This window comes from Micropterus salmoides, unplaced genomic scaffold (genome assembly GCF_014851395.1).
Source record: "Micropterus salmoides isolate LMB-PRFRI ecotype aquatic unplaced genomic scaffold, ASM1485139v1 Ms_hic_scaffold_21, whole genome shotgun sequence".
NCBI classification, from domain to species: Eukaryota; Metazoa; Chordata; class Actinopteri; order Centrarchiformes; family Centrarchidae; genus Micropterus; species Micropterus salmoides.
Genome location: NW_024041262.1, coordinates 4,842,866 through 4,866,473, shown reverse-complemented (window position 1 = coordinate 4,866,473; position 23,608 = coordinate 4,842,866). Strand labels below are relative to the sequence as shown.

Here is a 23,608-nt window from a genome sequence, read left to right as displayed (position 1 = left end):
GCTTTTTCAGCTAACTTGCGTCATAAAACTACGCCAGTGCAGGTACTGTTCAACATCATCAACATACTGTGTACGGATGAAGCAGCACTGTTTACAAGGCATATTTGCAAATGCAGCTAAAGCATTTTGGCCAGTAAGCTAATATTAACACAGTGCTTCTGTAACAAAATAAATCAAATCTATCAAAATATATTGACATTTACAACAAAAAATTTCATTTGGATTGTTGTAAGGACTTATTACCAATTTTAGATGCATTTTACCTACTAAGTTTTGCTGACTGTTTTTTAGAAGAAACCCATGACCCTTTATTAATGACTTACTAATACCGGTAGATTTGTAACTTTCTAATAAGCCCTCAAGTCTACAGTTATAAATATTAGGAAGTCATTTATAAAGGGTATTAAATGTGTATTAATATTATGTGTTTCTATAACTTTCTAATAAACTAAGTATTGCCTAATATGGATCTAAGTGGCATTAATAAATTATGTATTAACCATAAATAAATCCGTTGAATCATAAACAATTAAAGTATTAATTTACTTTGAGTGTGAAAGTGAATCTTTGACCTTGGGAACAGTAGTTTGATAAAGTAATCACTCAAGTTTTTACTTACCAGCTTTTTCTAGAGCTTTCAACTGCATCGCAAAGGCTTCATCAGTGAATGGTGTTTGCTCACTTGTCATTTAGTTACAATCGACCGAAGCAAACTCCATTCCCTGATGAAGACCATAAAAATTATTTGGTTAAAAGGCCTGGAAAAAGCCAGTAATGGGACCATGAGTTAAGATGATTTAATCAGATTTATTCACCATCATTTCTCTCCACAATTGTGACTTACTTCTGGGTTTGGGTGGATGGGTGAGGCTGGTAGCTGAAAGCAGGCTGCCGCTGCTGAGCCTGGGCCTGGGCCTGTGTCTGTGGAGTGTGTGTGTGTTGCTGCGACTGTGGATGTGCGTGAGCGTGTTTCTGCTGGCTGAGGATCTGCAGCTGCAGGAAGAGCTGCTGCTGCTGGAGGAGTCGGGCGTAGGCCGAGTCCATGGGCGGAGGGGATTTCTCTGCCTTCTGGTCTGGAGGAATGTACTGGTGGTACTTGAGCTTCTTCACTTTTGGCTTCACATCTTTAGGCTTCTTGTGTCGGTTTTTGTCTGACGTCTTGGACTGTTCAGAGCAAGATAGCATGAGCGTGCATGCTTTTGGTCATAACTAGGCATTTGCAGATGTAGTATAAAGTGTAAAGTCAAGGAGAGTCACTAAATCAAAAAGTAAAGGGAAAAGTAAAAGCATGTTCTTTAAATGTTGCCTACCTTGGCAATAGCAGGAACAGGTATTGGGGGAGAACCCTGGCTGTTGTTGGCACCAGAGAGCCCTTCGTCCTGGCTTTGATCAGGTGCGTCTCGGGCTGCACCTCCCTGTTCACAAATAAAAACAACTTACAACTTATATGCATAGTCCTCTCTATGTCCATTCATAACCAGACTAACAGACCAGCTTCTGAAATGAGCTATGTTAGCGGCTTTGCGAGGCTCTGCTTGTGTGAGCAGAATGCCAACATCAGCATGCTAACAGTGAGAATGCTAACACGCTAATGTATAACAAGTAAATGTTTACCATTTTCACTATCTTGGTTTAGCGTGTTAGATCGCTAACATTTCCTAATTAGCACTAAATACTAAGGATGATTGGGAATGTCTTCAGTTCTACAAAAATATTGGACTTGATGGTGGAGCTAGATGAAAATTCAGTGGCTTGCCAAAGTAACTGATTACATTTTTTCAAATACCCTACTTAACTCTGACAGTACTGTATTTTCACACTACATATATATAGGAAAATAATACAATTATTTGCAGAGAAAGGGCAATGTGAGAGATATTTACATGTGCATAAGGGGAATAAAAACAGGGGAATATTGTACTTTTTACTGCACTACATTTATCTGACTGCTTTAATTATTTTGCAGATTAAGATTTAATTTTTTGTTTTGTTTTTGAGGCTGTAGCCACTGACCTGGACAAACTAACTGACACTGTGACATCTTACAGCAGTTTTTGTGAGGACGTGTGTGCCGACTAAAACCTTCTGCACATACAACAACCAAAAACCCCGGTTCACAGCAAAACTCAGGCAGCTTCATCAGACCAAAGAGGAGGCCTTCAGAAGTGGGAACAGAGTCCTGTACAACCAGGCCAGGAACACTCTGACTAAAGAGATCAAAGCTGCAAAGAGATGCTACGCTGAAAACTAAATAACAGCTTTGCAGCCAACGACCCTGCGTCAGTGTGGAGAGGCCTGCGGACACTCACCAACTACAGGAGACCATCCCCCAACACTGCTGGGGGACGACTGGCAGACGAGCTGAATGGCTTTTATTGTAGGTTTGAAAAGCCCACCATCACACCTCTCCCCCCGCTCCAACACCATCTTCAAACAGTCACCTTCCCCCTCTGACACACTGCCACCCCCCCTCTCTGACCCCTCATCTGCACTCAAGATCTGTGAAGAGGACGTGAGCCACCTCATCGAAAGCCGGAATATCAGGAAGGCTCCTGGCCCATCTTCAACAGATCACTGGAGCTGTGTGAAGTTCCCTCCTGCTTCAAACGCTCCACAATCATTCCGGTCCCCAAAAAAACCCTCCATCTCTGGACTAAATGACTACAGGCCCGTCGCCCTGACATCTGTAGTCATGACATCCTTTGAAAGACTGGTGTTGGCCCACCTGAAGAACATTACAGGCCCCTTGCTGGACCCCCTGCAGTTTGCCTACAGGGCTAACAGGGCAGTGGATGATGCTGTCAACTTGGGTCTGCATCACATCCTGCAACACCTCGACTCTCCAGGGACATATGCAAGGATCCTGTTCGTGGACTTCAGCTCGGCGTTCAACACCATCATCCCGGACATCCTCAGCACCAAACTCACCCAGCTCACTGTGCCAGCCTCCACCTGTCAGTGGATCACAGGACTTCCTGACTGACAGGAGTCAGCAGGTGAGGCTGGGAAACATCACATCCAGCACCCGGACTATCAGCACTGGTGCCCCCCCAGGGGTGTGTGCTCTCCCCACTGCTCTTCTCCCTCTACACCACTTCAGGTTTCTGGGATCCACTATATCCCAGGACCTGAAGTGGGAGCCCAACGCGGCCACCATCATCAAGAAGGCCCAGCAGAGGATGTACTTCCTGCATCAGCTCAGGAAGCTCAACCAGCCTAAGGACCTGCTGATCCACTTTTACACAGCCATCATCCAGTCTGTCCTCTACACGTCCATCACTGTCTTGTTTGGATCTGCCACCAAAAAGGACAAAGACAGACTACAACGGACTGTCAGGACTGCAGAAAAGATCATCGGTGCCAACCTGCCCTCCATTCAGGACTTTCCAGATTCCAATTTCCAGAGTCAGGAAACGGGCAGGAATCACTGCAGATCCATCTCACCCCGGGCACAACCGGTTCCAGCTTCTGTTCCACAAGCCATCACTCTGATGAACAGCTGATTTCTGACTCACAGTGTCAGGAACAATTCCTGTGCAATAACCAAGTAACTCTGTTTATAATCAGCACCTGTTTACTGGCTAACACTTATTATTTATTCACCATTCTCTATTTCAGTGCTGTTCATACTATTATATTGTCATATTGTAGATACTGTATACCAATCCACCTACTTCAAGTCATTACTCCTGCACAAAATACTTATACTTATTTATTCCAGCATCCTTTGCACTATCATTACACTGTGTATATGTACCTGTATATCACATCCTCCTCCGACATGAACATACTCCTGCATCCTTTGCACTCTGCTCACTGCACTATTTGTCAATATGTCTATATTGTTTTTGTTCATATTGTGTATATTTGTGTTTGATTTTATCTTATTTTTATTATTGTGATTTTGTATTTTTGTATGAGTAAGCACATCGTGAGCCCCTCCCACTGACAAATGCCTTGTGCCAAACAATACTAAACAATAAGGTCACAGTATATAATTAAAGTATACCAAATGATTTTTATTTTTTTATCTTGGTAACATGTTTTTGTTATTGTTGCCTCTGATTTTATAATTTTAGTCTTAATGTATCTGTTTTCTTCAACTTGCTGCAATACCAGTGTCTCCTCCAGAATTATGTAGTGCATCTGAGGAGGCGTGGGGACTTCTCGCAAGACAGTCAGTTTGTAATCCAAATGGGATAATTAAACCCCATGCACATGTGTTTCATTTGCAAAAGTATTCCAAAAAGCTCTAAACAGGAATCTTCAACTGACATTAATAGTGAGAGTTTGCGATTCAGTTGGAACATTTCAGAGACAGAGGTCTAACAGTTATAAACAATCCTATTCTAGCGGAGGAATTTCAATCTGGTGACCGTTGCTGATGGTGGCCGTTGGAATGAGGTCATCATGAGTGAAAGGTAAGCAGTCAGGAAATAAAGACAGCTGTGCCGGCAGGATGGCTCGGCGTGCAGGAATGTGACACCTGCCTAGTTCAACTCAGTCCAACGGTCAGGACGGATAAACAGAGGAAGCAGAGGATGGCGGCGCAGTTCACTCTGCCGCCACAGGAGGGCAGGAGAAGTAAAGCAGTGGTGACAACAGCTAGAGGCTCAGCAATGTCAGAGTGAAAGACAACAGAGCAGAGGTAGAAGGAATTCTGGGGGAACAGACTTCTTTTACCTCCACGCTGTCAGGCGAAAGTGTTATTTTTTTTTTTTTACCTGTCGTGGGCTGGTGAGGGCAGGTGAGCAGGAGGAGGAGGGCGTACTGCCAACAGCCTCAGATGAAGGGCAGGCCGAGCCCTGCGACTCATCACTGTGGTGCTGCTCTGGAGACAGACTCTCACTGCTGCTGTCCTCCTCAAACGCGTAAGAGTCCTCCTGCTTAGGAAACTTACCATGGTTTACTGTAAAAGGAGCAGAGAGGAGAGGAGTGGGGTGGGGGGGGGGGGGGGGGGGTGTTGTCAGTATGCATTACCTCAAGATTACCGAGAAAAGGAAGAGGGATAAACGGATGGTGCTTTTAAATGATAATTTCAGTTTGTTACAACTTGGGTCTTATTTTGGGTGTTTGGCCATCATTAAGCTATTAATTAGATATAAGATATAACAATGTACAGTGTACCAAATTTGCAGCTGGGATCTGGGAACACAGCGACATTACGGAAAGGGAGTCAGATGGAGCGAGAAACACGAGCAGTCAGATGATCAGGCAGGTTATAAACTAACCAGGAGTTTATCCAGATTATCTGAACCACTGTATTTGGAGGTGAAACAAAGGGAGCACATCCTGTCACTAGTAATCCCTCACTGCGCAGAAAAACTAAGCTTACGGCAAGCACAACAGGACAAAGTTGAACACGAAAGTCAGTCTGGAAACTGTGGTGGCTGCTTACAACCGACAGTTTGGTATACAGTCAATCTAACCTGTCTAAAATCTGTCACTGCTCGTGTGTCTCGCTCCGTCTGACTTCTTTTTAGTGATGTCACCACGTCTCCAGATCCGAACCATTAAAAATTAAACTGCTTGTTGTGTACAATGTTATGATTACTGATAGAAATGGTGGCCTAAACAATGAAAGTAAGACCCAGGTTCAATGAGAGGGACCTTATGATAAGCAACGCCTGCATTATTACCTAATCTTGAGGCCCCGTCTTGTAGAGGGGCCCTTAATTAAGGGCCCTGATAACATTTTCTCAATCATCTTCTCACTAGGGGGATTTCTGTATTTCTGTTTTTGTCATATAATATAGACGCCTGATCTGGTTTTTATAGAAGTCCTCTGGATGTATGAAATCCCTTAAGAGTCCACTGAGTCGCCCCCTTGAGCTCAGAAGCTCTTTGTAATCTGCTTAGATTGTGCATACAAATGTAAATATTAAAACAGTTGAATAAGGACGTGCTACACATCGGTTAGATTTTCCACATTTCAATTGTTCAGTTCATTTTATGGCAACAATTCAGATTTTCTACTTTGGTAAACAAGAGAGACACGTTTTTTTTTTTTTAGAAGATAATATATATACTGGATGAAATAAACAATTTGATAGGAGTAGGTTTTACAGTAAATTTGTGTTTAATCAAGTCAAGACAAACAAATTACTAATCACCAACTAATACATACAAAGTGCACAGAGAGTGGGAATAGCAGGGAGGTCAGAACCCCCCCCCCCCGACCCCCCCTTCTCTGTGTGTCTTTTGTATGAAGTTGTTTATGGGCAGCTTGGATGCGACATGTATGTTTCCTACGTGACCAGTGGTATTCACACACCGCCTGTCTGTCACTGACACCTCATACGACACTCAGCCCGGAGGTGTTACGCTGCGTGGGTGAGAGACCGACACTGCCACTTTACATCCGCCACGCTCCTGATTGGCTGGGCTGATAGTGAACACAGCTTTAATTGGAGGAGCTAAGAGTGGCTATCTAACAGAGCAGAAGGGACAGAGCCAGGGGAGGGAGGTGGTAACGGTTGGTGTGTGTGTGTGTGTGTGTGTTGTGGTTGTGTGTGCAGAGGTATAAGATTCTCTTTTTGTATCCAAACATGTGACAGGCAGGAACAGACCCTGGTTTCAATCACAGCACCAGGCCCATTCTGCGCAACTCAGTGACCTGGCAATACACACACACACACGCGCACACACACACACACACACACACACAGCTTAGTGCACATTGTTGTCCTAAATGCCATTTCCTCCCACCTGTTTATGTTTAACTCCACAGTCACACACACCAACACACACTCTGAATGGGTCGTGTGTGAATTTGCTCGTCTTGGTGCATTTTCTCTCTGCATGCAGTCCGGTACATGCTGTTTCCATGAGTCTTTAGGTCAAACGGGTGTCACCGGGAGATTGAGGTGGCAGAATTGCAGGAAATCTGCGAGCCACGTTCACTTCCGCTTTTCAAGTGGCTGGTTTAGAAGTTACGGCGGGTCACATAGTTTCCAAAATTACCGGACAGAGGTTGAAACAATATTTGGGAGTGTTGTGTAAGGGGATATAAAGCTTTAAGGTGAGGGGTTAATGCTGGAGGCGAGGGGAACGCAGCAGCCTGGTCCCATCACAGAGCTTTGTAGGTGGCTAACTGGAACTGTACAGGCCTGTTAAAGCAGAGACAAAAGCAGGGAGGAGGGGAGGAAGGTACAAATATTCACGCAGGTACGCCCACACATACACACAAGGATGCACTCAAACTCAAATACACATTGCCACTTCTGAAGAAAAAGGGTGGACCCAAATACAGCTGCTGCTCATCTCAATAAGCGGCGCTCCCTTCCTCCTGCAGAGGTAGTGTAAACCAGCTGACTGCAGCCCGCCGTCTCCTTTACGCAACATGTTTACTGGGAATTCAAGGAGGCAAACATAAAACCGCTAAAACATCGGAGTCTAAAAAACTCTAGTTGCGCTGCCAAGAATAATATAGAGAGAGTCAGTAACATGTCGAGTAATAGAACACAAACAGTGTGAGGTCAGATCGCCTTAGTGGGACGGCTCGGGCCTGATGTGTCGCACAGCGCTAAATGAATGGAGTGTCTATGCATGCATGTTGTGCATTTCTTTAAAGCCAACACTGGGGGAGGTGAAGGTCTCAAGAGGGCTCCCAATGCACTTTAGTCCCCAGTATACGTTTTTCAAAACGGTTTGCTTAAGCGCCTCTTCTTAATGAATATCAGCCTTTTCAGCGCCACAATAACAACATTCTTGAAGATCCACCGTCCAAAATATTTTCTGAAATAAGCACGATGTGCTGTAAATGTAAATAACATTCTTTGCGCGTCAAATACAAACTTTTTACTGCTAAGAAATTTGGATCACATAAAGACGGACCAAGGTTCTGAAAGGAGTTCAGTAGAATTTAAAGGTGGGGAGGTCAAGAGGTGAAGACTTGTGAATTACTTCTTTGTTGAGTGAATATTTCAGTTAGATTGCTACCACTTTCTAATAAGTCATCCTTTAAGGTTTACAAAGGAATTAATGGTTGATAAATAATTTGATACTCTGATACTTTACTGATCAGCTATAAGCCATTAATAAGAACTCATTTTGGTTTGTTGTGAAAAAACCCATGGGTTGTTTTTATTCTTTCAATTTGGTTATAATGCAGGTATAAATGTTGGTGATCCAGTAATAAATTATCCTGGGGTTGATAAGTCATTGATAAACCATTTATAATCCATCAAATCTGCATGGATTTTGCAGTGTCCAATCATCTAAAGGGACACATTGGTTCTTATTAAAAACTAATAAAGCCAGTAGTCTGAACATTTAAGTTTTAGCTTGTAACTTCAGATTGAGCTTTTTATCTCGACTCAGTCAAAGATGCATGTCCTGGTTTTATTATTGTGCCCGTACTTTCATAATGTGACCTGTAATGAGTTTCATAAAATTGAAGTAAGTAAGGAAGTACGGAAACTTTAAGGATTTGGGTCTAAGATGCAAAATCTGGTGGTTCTTCAGTCATCTACGGGCTAAATGCAATGTCCCATTCATGCTGCAGTCACAGGCCTTCTTGTGGTGGAGGAACATAATGATCATAAAAGATCTACAATAAACATTATACTTTTAGTTGGTGCTTGTTTGAAAAAATGACGTGATTGTGTTGAAAGTCCAGCAGTGCAGTCATTGAAGTACATGCTTGTTTGAAGAGATTAAAATCTCCACCAGAGTGATTTGAACTGTTTAGTCAAAGACAACAATGGTTTGTTAATATACACGCGCACGCACACATACACACACACAGTCAGGAGGAAGAGTGCTCTCCTTTTCATTAATACTACTTGATGCTACTACCAAACACACAAACGTGGAGTCACGCAGGTTGAGATGCAGCAGGCGTTAAAGGTGCGTTCAACTACACAGCATCATCTCTCTGCTGATACCTGTCACTGTGATGGCAGAGTCTAGGGGAATGATATTCTTTTGGACCAGCTCCAGGGGCCCCGGCCTGAGAGCCAGCTTCTCATTCAGGTCCTCGGCGAGCCGGGCTCGCTTTAGCCTCATCTGGGCCTCTAGAGAGGAGCCGTCTGAGGCCGGGTCTACACAACACACAGCAGGACCACACCGTCAACGACGTGGGACACACCAGGGAAACACTGCTTATACAAGTCTGTACATGCTGCAGCAGCAGAAAGTAAAGAAGTCCATTTGAACTGTCCTTAAGATACTTAGAGCAATTTTATTTTTTTACTCCATTACAATGACTTTTAACTCCACAACATTTATCTCACAGCTGCAGTTACTAGTAACGTCATATTATAAATTAAACTACCAAACAGTATAAGTAGCTTAAATGATCTCCACTTTAACCAGATAAAACAATTGTTGCTGCTGCTTACACATTAATATGCATCTGTGATAATAATCCAATAATATAATATACAACAACAAAACACTAACAGGGACCCTTGTGTGCCAAAATGAGTACTTTATGTTTAATACTTTTGGGGCTGTCACACAAACAAGAAAGTTTGAACGAATAATTTGTTCAAATTAATCCAAAAACAAATCATGTAGCCTTATCTTTAAAGACAACATGGCTATACCAAACTGTATTTTAGGAAATAAATTAAAAAAGTATTTTATAATTTTGAACTTGCAAACTGCTATTACAACCTGGCCCAGGCTTTATGCCTGCCCTGCCTCAGCATAAGAGCACATTTCACCAGGTGAAATTCAGTCAGATTCCGTTCAATTGCGTCGCTGTACACCCTGAGAAATAAACACTGAGAACTATAATTTTGAACGAATGATTACAGATTGGATATTTTACCTTCCCCATGTTTGAACTGTAGTTCAAATTTAGAATAAACACGCAACAGATTCACTTACATTTTGGGCATAATCTAAGCTTTTCAGTGAAAAGGATGCTGTATTTTTATGAAGCAGTAACATTTAAACATGAAAAATGCATATGTTTAAGACATATATGTCCCTGCTTTTCATTTCAAATGATATGCTGTAATTGTGTTTTTACTCCAATTTGCTCTGTTATAAATTTTGATTTGTTCCATCCTTTTCTGCATCCTATTTTCCTCTACAATCAACAAGTTTCCAAGTGAAATCAATAGGGCTGTCTATCAAGACTCTAGATTCTAGACTCGAGAAATCTAAATATTGTGTGAGGTCCTTAGTCTCATCTTATCCTCCTGATATTATTCATCTCTGCAGCTCAACCCTGCTGTATTCAGCTGTCATTCCCTAACAAACACACATGACTTCCCTCCACCTTCAATAATCAATATTTCTGTTTTGGATCCGTTTTAATATCTGCTCAGCTGCTCCACTCCCAGCACAGCCAGACACTTTGAGTCCTAGCAAAATAAACGGAGTGGCTGTAATTAAAGGGCTGCAGCGGGTGAGATTTTCAACCTTCCACAACCTCCCTCGCTTAAATCCAGTATAAATAATCTGTGCCGGAGCTAACCTGTCTTGGCCTACAATCTATCCACGGCACTCACAGGACTGATTACCCAACAGTGAGGCGAGCGCAGCGCATCGGTTTGAATATCTGAGGGCAAGAAGGAGCAACAGCACTTATTTGGTCAAATATAATTTTAGTGGGATCTTTCTGAAGGATGAGATAGGGTACAGTGCCAAAATAAAATGAATGATATTGAGCTTCGTGCTGGACAACTCGGGTAGAGTATTACTGTCTACTGAAAAATGGATCTGAAAGGTAACACTTCACAAGAAACCTTAACAAATGATTGAGACATCAAAATGAATGTGCAATATTAAGCACCTTTAATCTCCAGATACAGCAAGTAGTTAGCTCATATATCTCAAATTCAAATTAGACGTCTATCATTCACTATGAAACATAGATGACGAGAGAACGGAGGGGGGTTGAGAGGATAGAAGAAATGTATGTTTTTGAAGGAGGATGAATGGATGGAAGAAAATACAGAAGGAAGAAGAAATATTAGGGTGGGAGGACGAATGGGTTGAAAGATGAGATGAAGGAGGACATTTTTCTGTTGTTTTTGGAAAATTCTAAATGAGTTTGTCCCGCAATGCATGCTGACCCCCCACAACAGGATAAGCGGGTAGAAAATGGATGGATGGAAAAAATGAAGGAAGAATGTTGTGGAGGTAGAAATTATGTAAGTAAGTAAGAAGAGAAATTTAAAGTTGAAATAAAAATGAAGGGACGAAGGAAGAAAATATAGAATAAAAGGAAAGAAAAAAGGAAGACAAATTAATTCAAGTAAAAAATAAAGAATGATATTAGAATGGAGGGAGCACGAAAAGGAGCATAATTATATATTATTGGTAGAAAAGGGAAAAATTGAAGAAAAGAAGACAAAGGGTACGATTGGAAGGAAGAAGGAGGCTAGAAATGAAGGGGGGATAAAGTGATGTAGCAAAGCAGTGAAGGAGGGCCGTGGGTGAAGCAAATGATCCTGTCTGCCAGCCTGGATCCAGTGCCCCTCCTCTGAGGAGAAGTGGGAATGGATCCTCTGCCGGCCTGTGGTCATGTTGGCGAACCGCCACCGTTCGCCAGCAGGATGACATCATCATCTACAGTTTATTACTCAGCTTCCCACCCAGTCTCCTGCCTCACCTGTCACTGACTGGCCTGATTTAAGACCTGATTTGACATCGCAGGAACACACGGAGCTTCAAGTGTGTTTAAACTGTGTGAGCGAACTGCCTGAAAACGTGTTCGACCGCGGCTGCGCAGGCCCGCACGGGCATAATGTAACATGATCGGGTGAGTCTGAAGCTGGCTTACAGAGTTTTAAACACTCTGCTGGAGTCCTAAAACATACGACACACTTTAAACCTATTGCAATACATGTACCTGCTGACTGTCTCTGTCAAATGTAAACACGGCACTTAGAGGCAAGACGTATGGTGCATTAGGCAGGAATAATTCCCTTTGTGTTTTCATCCACTGAGGATTAAAGCGCCACTGCTGAGGGACTGAAAATGGCTGTTTTTGTGCACAAAAGCAAGCAGGAAAAAGTAAGTAAACCTGCAGCTACAGCCCTGTTATCTTTATGAGGAAATATTAGCTTGTATGTGTGTGTGTGTGTGTGTGTGTATGCAGACCTGTGGCTAGCAAGCAGACAGTGTGCTCCTATGCAGGCCACACGCCAGTCAAGCCTGAGAGGCTGGGGTGGATTCTTGAATAGCCTAATAAACACCAGATGTTCTCTGGGTAATATATACACAGACCCTGTGCCGTGTCCATCTCCCCAGCAGGAATAACACAGCCAGCCAGCATCTGACGGATCACATCTACAGCAGCGGGAGGAGGAGGAGGAGGAGGGAGGAGGAGGAGGAGGAGGAGGATGCTGTGACGCCCCGAAAAATGTCTTCGTTTTTTGACATAAAGAGCTGGGAGGAGAAATGACGCCGGCGCTTTAGAGAGTTGTTAAACATCTACTGTGTGGGTGTAAGAAAGTGTGTTCTTACAAATGCAAGTCTATGTAACCCTCTTCCATCTGCGCCACTGCCTGCAATCAAGAGATAAACAACCAATTGAAATTTCTTGCTCAAAAAAGCATTTGGAGCCCTGCTAAGCCAATTGCGTTTCTCCTTGCTGCCTTATCTGTGACAGACTCCTAGAAACTGATAGGGCCTCGCTGGGCCTCTGGATTCCGTTCCCCCGCACACTTACCAGCAGTTTATCTGGAGGCTGGAGCCTCTGTGAAATGGCAAACGGTGCCAGAGATATGATTCAACAAATCCCTGCCCCGCAGTCCCCCAGTCCCCTTGTTGTTCCTGCAGGCAAGTAACCGCTGGCATCGCTCACTCCTTCCATGTTTGCCAAGGCGACACACTGTTGCTTTAAAGTATAAGGGATTGATAAGATCTTAGTTTGTAAGTGGCTGTCCGCTGTGTAGTGTCTCATGCTAACCAAACCTTTGGTTTTTTATGAATGTTTAAAATTTTTATTTCCACCAGTGTGTTCAGTGCCAGCAAAAATATTTATCTGTGTGTGACATTTGTGGCATGTAGGCAGCAGTGTTAAGCAGTCAAAGCTGAGCAAGATAGCTGCAAACATTACAGTGGTACCATGACCTAAAGAGCATGACAGGCCGTTAATCGTAGCAACAGTAAGGATTTAAGAGTATGTTCAGTACACTCAGGTCTACTTGTTCTCATCACTATGTCTTATGTGACATTGAAAGTACAAAGCCTCTGTCTTATAAACAGCAGCTCATGCTCGATGTTGTTGTGTTTGGGCATGCCTCTGCTTTGAAGTGGCGCTCCGCAGGCGCTGCGCTGTAAACAGGTACCGTCGATGTAAATCTGGCCGAGCGTGCGCTGTTTCTTCTGAGGCTGAGAGCCTCTTCCAGCACGAGAGCATTCCTCGGCGGTCACTCACCGACCTGTCTGCCTTCTCGCTGGCTTAAGGCACTACCTGCCTGTCTCTCTGCCTGCCGGGGGCATAGATCCACCTGCTTCCTCTACGCCCACCTTTGTATCTGTCACTACCTGTGGATTTATCCGTCTCTGGAGTCTGGATCTGCTTCTCTTTACAGCATCCATCATCCTAACTGTTTTCTTTTCTTCCTATCTGTTTCTGTCTGTCTTTAATGCTTTAATTTGCAGTGTAAGTCTTTTGTTCTAAGACAAGAGTTTCCACGTTGACCTCAGCTCTAACACAGTTTGACTCAGGCTAGACTGTTTTACAGTAAGGAAAGTGCATCAGTCACAGTCTGTAGTGTGTGTAAAATTGTACAATACATCAAGAATCTGTAGCTCTCCACTCCAATCACTTTGATTTCAAAAAGTGACTACACCAGCCGATTTCACTGATTGGTTCCCTCTTTCTGGTTAAAGTTCATCGGTGAAATCATCTGCTGATTCCTGAGCTACACTTTTCCTCCCCCTCCACCTTTCTTTCTCTCTTTTCCCTGTTTGTTCGTTCACAAGCAGCTGGCATCTGACTGTATTGTTTCATTCCAAAACTGCAGTAGATAACCACAAATCAAACATTTCTTTTCTCTTTTCTTTTTAAATGAAATGCAACATGTCAGACTCAATGATCCGATTCATGTGAAACTGGGGGAAATGATGCTTCTCACAACTGCTTTCCAAGATTTTATAGTACTGATTGAGCCAAGGTGACCTACCACTAAAGGGCACATTTGAAAATGTCATATTCATATTTCCCACACTGCGCTAGATGTTGCGACCTTCTCTCCAAAACCGTCAACACACACAATAGTATATTTGTCACTGTATTAAAAGATTTGAAGTGGCTTTCCAGACACAGCAGGCAGCTATGAGTTTAGTAAACCAACATACCCAGCACCAAACAGACAATGTTAGCGACTAGTTGGTGAAGCATTTAGCAGCTAAATATTTTTTCTGGTGGAGACAGAGGTAAAACAAGAATGATTATTGGACTTAAAATCACCAGGTGGACAGACAAACAACGTCAAATGCATGCTAATGTTTCTCTGTGTCTGCTGGGTGTGTCAATCGGCAACTGTTTGCTACCATGTTAGCCATATCCACTTTGTAAGGTGATGTCAGTGTTGTGTTTACAGCTTTTTCCACTGCCCCCAAGTGGCCAATAAAAGTAATTATTATCACTTTAACCAATATGGGACAATATGGTCAAATTTAAAGAAGAAAACAGTATCAGTCAAGTACAATGACCTAGCATCTAGGATCTAATCATGAAGAGAGGTTATACCACAATACAAGGGAGGTGAATAGGATTTTGGTTGTGTTGCTCAGTGAACTGAAAAAATTACATAAAATAAAAAAGAACAACAACGTCTCACTGCTAAAACATTATTATTACAATAAACTGTTTCTGTAGGGGCTATTTCTTTAGTAAAAAGTAGTTCCCTTAACAACTGTTCCCAGCATGTTCTGCGGATCATGCAGAGTAGTGGTATTTTGTTAATGTGTTGAGCATTCCAAACAGCATTTTGCTTACCACTGCAATGAGGTGGAGGCAAACATTTCAAAACTAGGACAAATAAAACCAAAACTATCTGCATGGCTAGACAACAGGTAAGTGAGAAAATATGTTTTTATGTCAGCTGCATATTATTCCTAATTGGACCAAAGGATGGTGTGTTCCCTTGCTTGTTCATTGGGTCTCTCACCCTTTCTCTCTCTCTGTCTATTTTACTCACCCTGCAGACTGAAAGCATGTAAGTGGAAGAGTGTGTGTGTGTGCGTGTGTGTGTGTGTGTGTGTGTGTGTGTGTGCGTGCGCGTGCGTCTGCATGTGCGGCAGCTCAGTGCTGGAAGGCGTTACTCACGAGGCATGATGCCGTGGTCTGCCAGCTGCTCTCGTGTCCTCCTCTGTTGAAGTCTTAACTGTAGGACTGAAGTTGGAGGGAAGAGGGGACGATAGGTGAAGGGGAAGAGTAAAAAGACGGGGGAAAGATGAGAAAGACATGTGGAAAGACAGGTAAGGGACAGGCAAAAAGCAGGAAGAGACTGAGAATTCAACCCACTTTTAATACGGTTTCAGAATTCTAACTTGTAGCTTGATTTAGAATAATATTCAAATCAGGCTGAAAAGAAAAAAGCTACTTATGTCAATTTCTAGGGATTGAGCAGACGCACATGCACATGTGCATATGTATCTGTACATACATATACATACAGAAAACAGAAAAAAAAAACAACCCTGCTTGCTGACAAATATTTCTGTGAGCAGGATGTAGGGAATGATAAACACAGCTCCTGGCTTTTAAACAGATCTGCTAGGCAGTGTGTGGTCCGCAGCATGTGCGTACGTTTCTGCGTGCTCTGTGCATGTGTGTGTGTGTGTGTGTGTGTGTGTGTGCAGAAGTGGTCTAGGTGGGAGTGCGGGGTCATAAACATAGAGCCTCCCCCATGTCTGTTGGTCTGCTTGTGTCTGTAGCTTTTTTGCTTTCTTTGCTGTGTGTTTTTCCTCCTCGCTGTTATCTGAAGGTCTCTCGGTGAGATCCTGGATCCGACACACAAGTATGAAATGTTCCTCCTTTTCTGCGAGGCCCTAATCACTTTCTTCTTATCTTCTATATTGTTAATTATCTCCCTCAGGTGGTTCATATTCGTGCAGATTTGGCTACATTTCAGCATTTTTATGAATTGCATCAAGCCATCCCGCTTTGCTGTAACCACTTCTTTGTTAATAGTTTGACTCAGTGTTGATGAGCTCGGGTCGGGTGCCACATCGCAAGGCTCTCGTGGGAGAGCACCTCCATTATGTAACACCAGGCCCTTCCCTTCATCTCACATCTGCTTTAGTTTACAGTGAGCGGGTCGTGACCTGCTGGTCGCAACATCACAGAAAGCAAGCGCAGGCATTAGATGCTGACTGAAAGCTGATCAAAACATGTAACTGATACAACCTCTGACTAAGGGAAGTTTGTTGTCATCCCCTACAATATTGAACACTCAGCCATGTATTCAGGCACACATACGGTACATGCAGGTTTGATCTCTTCTGTCATGTAGAAAGCAAGGTGACAAATGGAATGTAGCTGTTGAGTCTGTACTGTGTAATGGTAATGTTATAGTAATATGATAATTCTCTCATAAAGTCACAGCAGCTGCTACATTATCTCCTCTTTCTTTTAAAAAACCTCTCAATTACATTTTTACAGCTTTGCTTTGCAACAGGTAGGCCTGACACTTCAAAACGTTTGAACAAATTTGAGCTTAAACTACGTGTAGATCTAGCAATCTTCCCTTTATTTAGTTTTTTGTGCCTCCACTGTATTTTAAGTCATCTATCATTTAAGCCTTACTTTTATCCATACACACAGGTTTTGTCTCTTCAGTCATGGAAAGAGCAATGTGAGAATTAACTATAACTGTTTGATTTTAACTCGAGGGACGGCTCGTCACTGCTCTGTATTATGTTTGCAGAAAGGGTTATCAATAATTCTGTCTGGAAAAGCCCAGCAGCTGTCATATAATCTGCTCTTTCTCCTGAAAAGCTTCGCTAAAACCAGAAGGTTTTCTGTCCTGATTGGAGCGTGTACATGTTATAGCAAGAGGACCCGAGCCAGGCTGTGTAATCACAGATCACTGAACCATACGATACTCTGCCTCCCTCACTGTTGACTCTGAAAATGAAGACATTTGTTTTAACTTGGGCTTTCTTGACAACAAAGGACATACAAATCCACAGCCACATTTACACGTTTTCAGATTTATAGTGTAAATAAGTGATCATTTGGCCTGGTTCGCGCTGGTGGAGTGGCGATAATTACACAAGCCAGTGGGGTGATACACAGATTTATTGTCCCCCTGTGCCTCACACATGCACAGCCACCACACCAGAAAGAAACAGGCTAATAATAACACCCCACTTTTACACTTACAACTCCAACAACCTAGCTCAAGAGACATGCATTTGTTCCATGAATACTCCTGAACTTTCCCTCAGCACAAGTAGGAATGTGTTCGCGACAGATGTATGAGCGTGACTGTATAACTTCTAATAAACAGGTATTCCTAAATGAAGTATTAGGTTTATTTTAGTCTAATACCTCTGCATAAAGTGGAAATCCACCTTAAAACAGAACTTTGATATTTTATTTCTGTGGTCTTGGACAGTTAGAGGCCAGATGCCAGACGCAGAAGAGCTAACACTCCACCATTAAGATGGAACTTTCTGGAGCAACTCCACCGACAGTGACTTATAGTCAACAGTGGGATAGTAGGGTGATGCAGATTTGTGTTGAAGATGAAAAAAAAAACTCACTTGAGCGCAAAGCCAACCCATTCCACAGCTGAGTGCTTTTTTATCTGTTGCCAGAGTGTCATTCATTGTCAGTGGAGGGTGACTAGGTTTTGTCTCTCATATTATTAATTGTTATCAGTTTTGCCAGAAATATTAGGCCTAGCAGGAATATGGAATCTACCAGGACTCATTGGAGTAACATTTATTTGGCCTCACAAGCTGTTTTATTCTATGCAATGCACAAGATAACAGCCCTCACAGTTCAGCTGAAGTTTGAAGGAAATCAATCTGACGTAATTACTTCGAATGAATTCATCCACAACTCGCTAGCCTAGTCCTAAACTGCGTTCCGTTCTGTTCCTCACTTGAGTGACAGGCTAATGTTGCAGTAGGGTAGTTGCATTTTAAGTCTCACTTTTAAACATGATTTTTCTCACTGAAGTGTCCGATCCAAACATGATTTCTCATATCATGGCTCGCTAGTTTTCTCCATTGTACGTTAGCTTAGAGCCCAACCATAGCTCAGTTACAGCAGATTCATCATCAACCAAATCACCAGTAGTTTCAAAAACACCTAAATATGTTTCATATTTTTCAGGTGAAAACATCCAGCATTATGTTCCATAAATTCTGGATTGGGTGTGGTAGCTGATACAAAACAGGTGTTTAGTGTAGACAGGGCCTGTCTGTGGGGCGAATTTATAATTCAACCTGTGGTTGATACCTCCAAGTATTGATTTAACTTATATTTGACGCCTCTGTCACACTGCAGTAAGGTTGAGAGCACGGGCCACAGCCCTTTGAGCTGTTAATCAAATCGTCATGAGAACTGGTCAGTAACACACACACACACACACACACTCACAAAACACTGAGCAAGTCCGCGGGGAGTGCTTAAGTGAGATCTTTATCTTTCCTTTTAGCTTCAACCATGCGGCAGCAATTCCCATGGCTTTGATAATGTAGTTCAAGCGTGACGCTGAAGGAGCAACAATTGCTGGTTTTCATGGGGCGCTGAATGTAACTCAAGCTGCTGCAGCTTAAAGAAACTGTAAATCCTGGACAAGCAGAACAGCTCAGATCAGCGGCTATCACAGAGAGATTTACAGGCAGTTTTACTTCTCTTACGCTCAATATTTCACTCACGCACATTAATCCCTCCGACTGTAACATCAAGCAGACTTGTAGGAAGATGACCTTTAGGGCGGTTATCATCTGTGCCATATTAACCAGCTAGAGCACGAGGGTTAGAACAACACAGGACCCGAGCCACCTCGGTGCAAATCCTCCTGCTGCTGCTTTTGAACACAGCCATCCACCCTCTCATGTTCCCCGGAGTGCCGGGGGTCATTCCCACCCTGCCAATCTGCTCTAAACAACTCAGAGGAAAAGAATCATTTACCCAGCCATTTTACTGGAACGCAATTACAGCTCACAGGCAAAGGACTGAAGCCACTCTGGCCACCAGCTTGTATGTTCACAGCAGAGTGAAGTGTCGCTTGCAGAGCTGATCATGTACGTCGAGCTTTGCAGAGCAGAGCAGAGCAAGATATGAGCTCTGTCGCTGCCACCATCAGTTACATTTTCCTCAGGGAGGTGGCAGTGTTGGTCAGAGTACGCACACTGTGGTAGCGCAGCGCAAACACACATGCTCAGCCTCACAGAAAATATCTTCAAAACAAAGACAGTTACTAAGAAAGTGTGTGTGTGTGTGTGTGTGAAGGAGAAAGCAAGAGTGTGTGTGCATGTGAGGGAGATGGATGAATACAAAGCTTAAGTTAAGTGGAGCTTAAATCAGCACCAACCCTTCCTCCTTATTTGATATGCCCAGGTACCCACACATACACACACACAAGCACAATCAGTCATATTAAGATAACCTCTGACCCCTCTCCAGCAACTAATCTCCCTTTATCAGCGTGCACAGAGCCACAGAGTGAGAGCGTCCCACGGGCTTCCGTCTGGCACGGAACAAGTGCACTAACCTGTCCGGGACATCACCCTCACATGTCGCGCTTTTATGAGGAGGCAGATGAACATCAAAGAACACACCCAGCTGTAAATCCATCACACTGTAACACTGCGCATCATTAGGGCTCACTACTCGGGAGGATTTCTGACTTATGCTGGCATCCCTCTGGTATTCCTCGTACCGTCACATGCCCGCAGTATATTACACACACCTGTCAGTCTGCTGGTGTTACTGAAGAGCAAATTGTGAGTGTCAACACAACTCATCCGTGAGGACAGATGAATGACGAGATTGCCTATAAATGCCAAGTGTTGACAGACAAACTGTTTGCAAGGCTCGTGGGAAAAAACAGCCGTACTCAGAAACTCTTCGCTAATAAACATGAAGTGCACACACAGACACAGGATCTGACTTACCTGATCTAAACTTGCTTCGTATTAGTATGGAGTGTTCAGAGCCCAGAAGAGTCATAATGCTGAGAGTACAGTTCCAGTGTTCAACAGTTGCAAAAAAAAGTCACGCACACTCGAGAAGCGGTACACACTTCGACTCCCCTGGCCACCTCTGGGCGCCACACTGAGATGAGATGGAGCTGACCCAGCCTGACTCATCAACAGCTGTTGAAGAAAACTAGTGGAAGCAAAAAGAACACTCTCTCGGCCAGTGTGCACACCAGCAGCAGCCTCCTGCTCTCCGTGTGCTGCTTTCTGTTCCTTCCTCCTTCTTCTCTGCTCTCTCTCCCCCAGGGGCTAATGTGAGAGTGTGTGAGTCTGCAGGCCAGTGAAGATTTGGTCCCATCTAGCTGAGAGCTCTGAGCAGGGCCAGGGGACAGCACAGAGAGATATGCCCTGCTCGGGGGAGGGGCTTACAGCCAGGGTTTCCTCTAAGCCCCGCCTGCCAGAGGCTGGACAGGGTTTGGCTGATGACTTCTTCCTCCCTTGCCACCAGTGTAAATATATCTGCCTATCAGCCCTACTGACTGTCATTAGAGAGGAGAGAGGGAGAGCTAGATAGGAAAAGAAAGATCAAGATAGAGACACAGACGCTGATAGTGGAGCAGCAGTGCAGCCAGGAGGGAGAATGTGGGAAAAGCAGGGACAGCAACAAGTTTCACTTCTTGCCTTGACAGCTGATGGAAAATAACATGTCACCCCACATCTAACTACCTTGGAAATAACATATGGTGTGCACTAAGTTTTATTTCCATGCTTTACCGGAAACAAATTCCACCAACTGGTCGTGCGGCCATTAAAGTGAAGTGATACTGAGCTTCTGACTTGAATGTAGTACAAGTAGAAGAATCAGACTGGAAGATAGGCTGGGTATCAGACAATCTCCTTTGAGCACCAAACTAAATGTTTCTGTGTGAAAGTATGAAAAGTTGGCATCCAGTATTAAGTCAGATTCTCAGACTTATTTACTCTGAACAGATATTTTCCTGATCTAAATCATAACCTTCTAACTTTGGAGTACATTTAAATTGGTCAGATTACTCCATTTGAAACTGCACTAATACCTATATAAACAACAAATGAAAGCACTATGTAATGTAATCTGAAAGGTGTCACTTGTAGTGACAAAGCTACAGAGAAAAATTATCCAACAACCTTGCGGTTCCCCTCAGCTCTATGAAGCATTTTAGCATCTTTCTGCTCATTGATTTGGTTGTAGGGCCTGCGACTTTAACGCATTGGTTCAGTCCCACACTTTTTCATCAGTTTCAGTGAAAAGGATCTGAACCCATTGCCACTGTGCACTACCTGCCCAGCCCCAAACAACAGACAACATTACCAAGTAGCGGGTATACATAGCGGAACAGCTAAAGAGAGTTTCCACATAGAGACAAAAACAGAGCTAAATGTGAAATAATGTTTGTCTTTATCATGTGGACATGAACACAACTCTAAATGAAGGCAAATGTTGTCTTCTTAATGTGTAAATATGTAACTGTTTGCTAACATGTAGCTATATCAATTTTATTAGAAAGGCATGCCACTGCTGCATTGCATCAATATCTGTGATAGCCCTATGAGAGGGTATAAGATATATTCTGGCTTTCTTTAATATACATGATTTTTGCTTGCATTAATAGATGTTTGGTTTATGATAAAGACTGCATTATTGGTGAAAGCTCTCATAGCTGCATATGAAAGCATCATTCTGTGCAAACCCATCTAAGTTGAATGTGGTCTTTTTACACTTCCATACATCGATGTACACTCCGATAAGTGATCAGTGGAGCGTAGTCAGTCACCCAGCAGCCCGAGAGGCAGGAGGTTAATCTTATCAGCAGTGTGATAGAAGATCCTCCAGGCTGTATTCAACAAGGCATCCCTTCCTCCAGCTCCCACATACCAGGCGCACTTTTGTCAGAGTTGAACTAAGCTCTGTGCCCGCTCTCCTCGGGGGGCGGCGTTAGCCAACTGCAGCTCCTGTACATCGCAGAGCCTCCTAAACGTCCATCAACACAGGATGTCAGCTGGACACGTCAAGGCTCTCTGTGCAGTTGTTCATTCACAAGCTTGATTTGAACATAATGCGGAACGTGACGCAATGCTTAAAAATAGGCACACTAGAACCTACACAAGAAAAACATTAGAAGAAATCTCGATATCCAACACAGTAAGAATGTTGTGGGAATGTCATTTATGTGTCTTAGTTTGTGTTACACAGCAGGTGTCAAAGTCTGTGATGGCTGTTGTTCCAGAGGGCTACTGTCTCACTAAACCCTGATTAAAGGGATCAATGGTTACAGCTGAATATATGGGGAGGCTAAATGGTGAAATAAAGTCCCTGGAGGTGCTGGTAGGCAGACCTTTTAACTTTTAACAGAGCCAGGCTAGCTGTTGTCTGCCTGCTTCCAGTCTTTAGGCAAAGCTAGGCTAATGTCTTTCAGCACATGTCATGAGAGTGGAATGAACCTTCTTATTGTCTCACTGGGAAGCTAATTAGAGTATTTCATGCTGACCTTTTCCTTTGAAAGAAAGCTAGGTTGCTTTGCTTATTCCGAGAATCAAGATTAATGCTATGCATACCACAACATCACAATTGACCCTTCGCTAAGCCACGCCCCCCTTAGTTACTGTTGCTAAGTCTGACAAACTGTCGGAGTTGCTAGACTTTTTTCACGGCACTGCCACTGTCTATTACTGCACTCCCCGGAGAAATATTGTCCAATTTCTGGAAAAAGCGATCTCAGAAAGAAGCAGACAGTTTTGCAGTTGCTATCAAACTGACGTGAAAAAAATGAAAGACAGAAGCCAAATCCTACTGATCACACAGTAAAAGTGAGCCACCGTATTACCTGACGATTGAGAAAGAGGACAACGATATTAAGGATCAAAACTTTTCCTATACAGCTGGGTAGGTCTGTTTAATATTACAATCATTACAAAGCAGAACAGTAGGGCTATATAACTTTACATTCAGTAGCTAGGGTTAGCTAACTAACATTACATTAGGAACAATACAGAGCCTGCTTTTTTCTGGATTGATTTTAGTTTTTGGAAAGGGAATAAATCGAACTTTCAACCTCTCTGGGTAGCGACTGTAACTATTACAAGTGCCCAGGAACAGTGTTTGACCATAACTTAGAAAAGTACAGCCTAAAAAAGCTAGAAAACGATTCCTTTTGCATTACAGTCAATGGAGCGCAGCCGTGAAAGTGTCGGACCTTAGTTGGAGCGAGTCCTATACTGTGCTGTGATTGGCCAGTTGTGTATTTGGGGCCTAGCGAAGGGTCAATTGTTACTCCTTTAATAATAATCATTTTATATTTAGATTTAAACCTTACTTGGATTTAAGGCAGATTGCTGCACTGGTGCTTTCTCTAGAAGATTCTTGAAAGAAGTTGAGGAATCCTTTTTTTAGAGGCTCTGTGGAAAAAATGTGACTGTGCATGTAAACTGAATGTTTTTTTAAGGTTTGACTCCAGAGACCAAGATTTAGTTCCTGGTGATAAATGCCTGC

The 23,608-nt window shown here is 43.1% G+C and overlaps 1 protein-coding gene across 8 annotated transcripts in view; it reads right to left on the bottom strand.

The window, feature by feature from the left end:
- Nucleotides 1-23,608, bottom strand: part of myocd (myocardin) — a 122,596-nt gene that overhangs the window by 9,809 nt on the left and 89,179 nt on the right. For 4 of the 8 annotated variants that reach the window (XM_038735269.1, XM_038735270.1, XM_038735272.1 and 1 more), the window contains exons 4-8: nt 15,245-15,310; nt 8,889-9,044; nt 4,725-4,909; nt 1,311-1,415; nt 845-1,164 (exon numbers count right to left, since the gene is read on the bottom strand). In XM_038735269.1, coding sequence (XP_038591197.1) covers nt 845-1,164; nt 1,311-1,415; nt 4,725-4,909; nt 8,889-9,044; nt 15,245-15,310 — 832 coding nt within the window. Of the gene's footprint in view, nt 1-844; nt 1,165-1,310; nt 1,416-4,724; nt 4,910-8,888; nt 9,045-15,244; nt 15,311-20,055; nt 20,453-23,608 lie in introns of those variants that run through there. The other 4 variants (XM_038735271.1, XM_038735275.1, XM_038735273.1 and 1 more) reach the window with 4 other exon arrangements.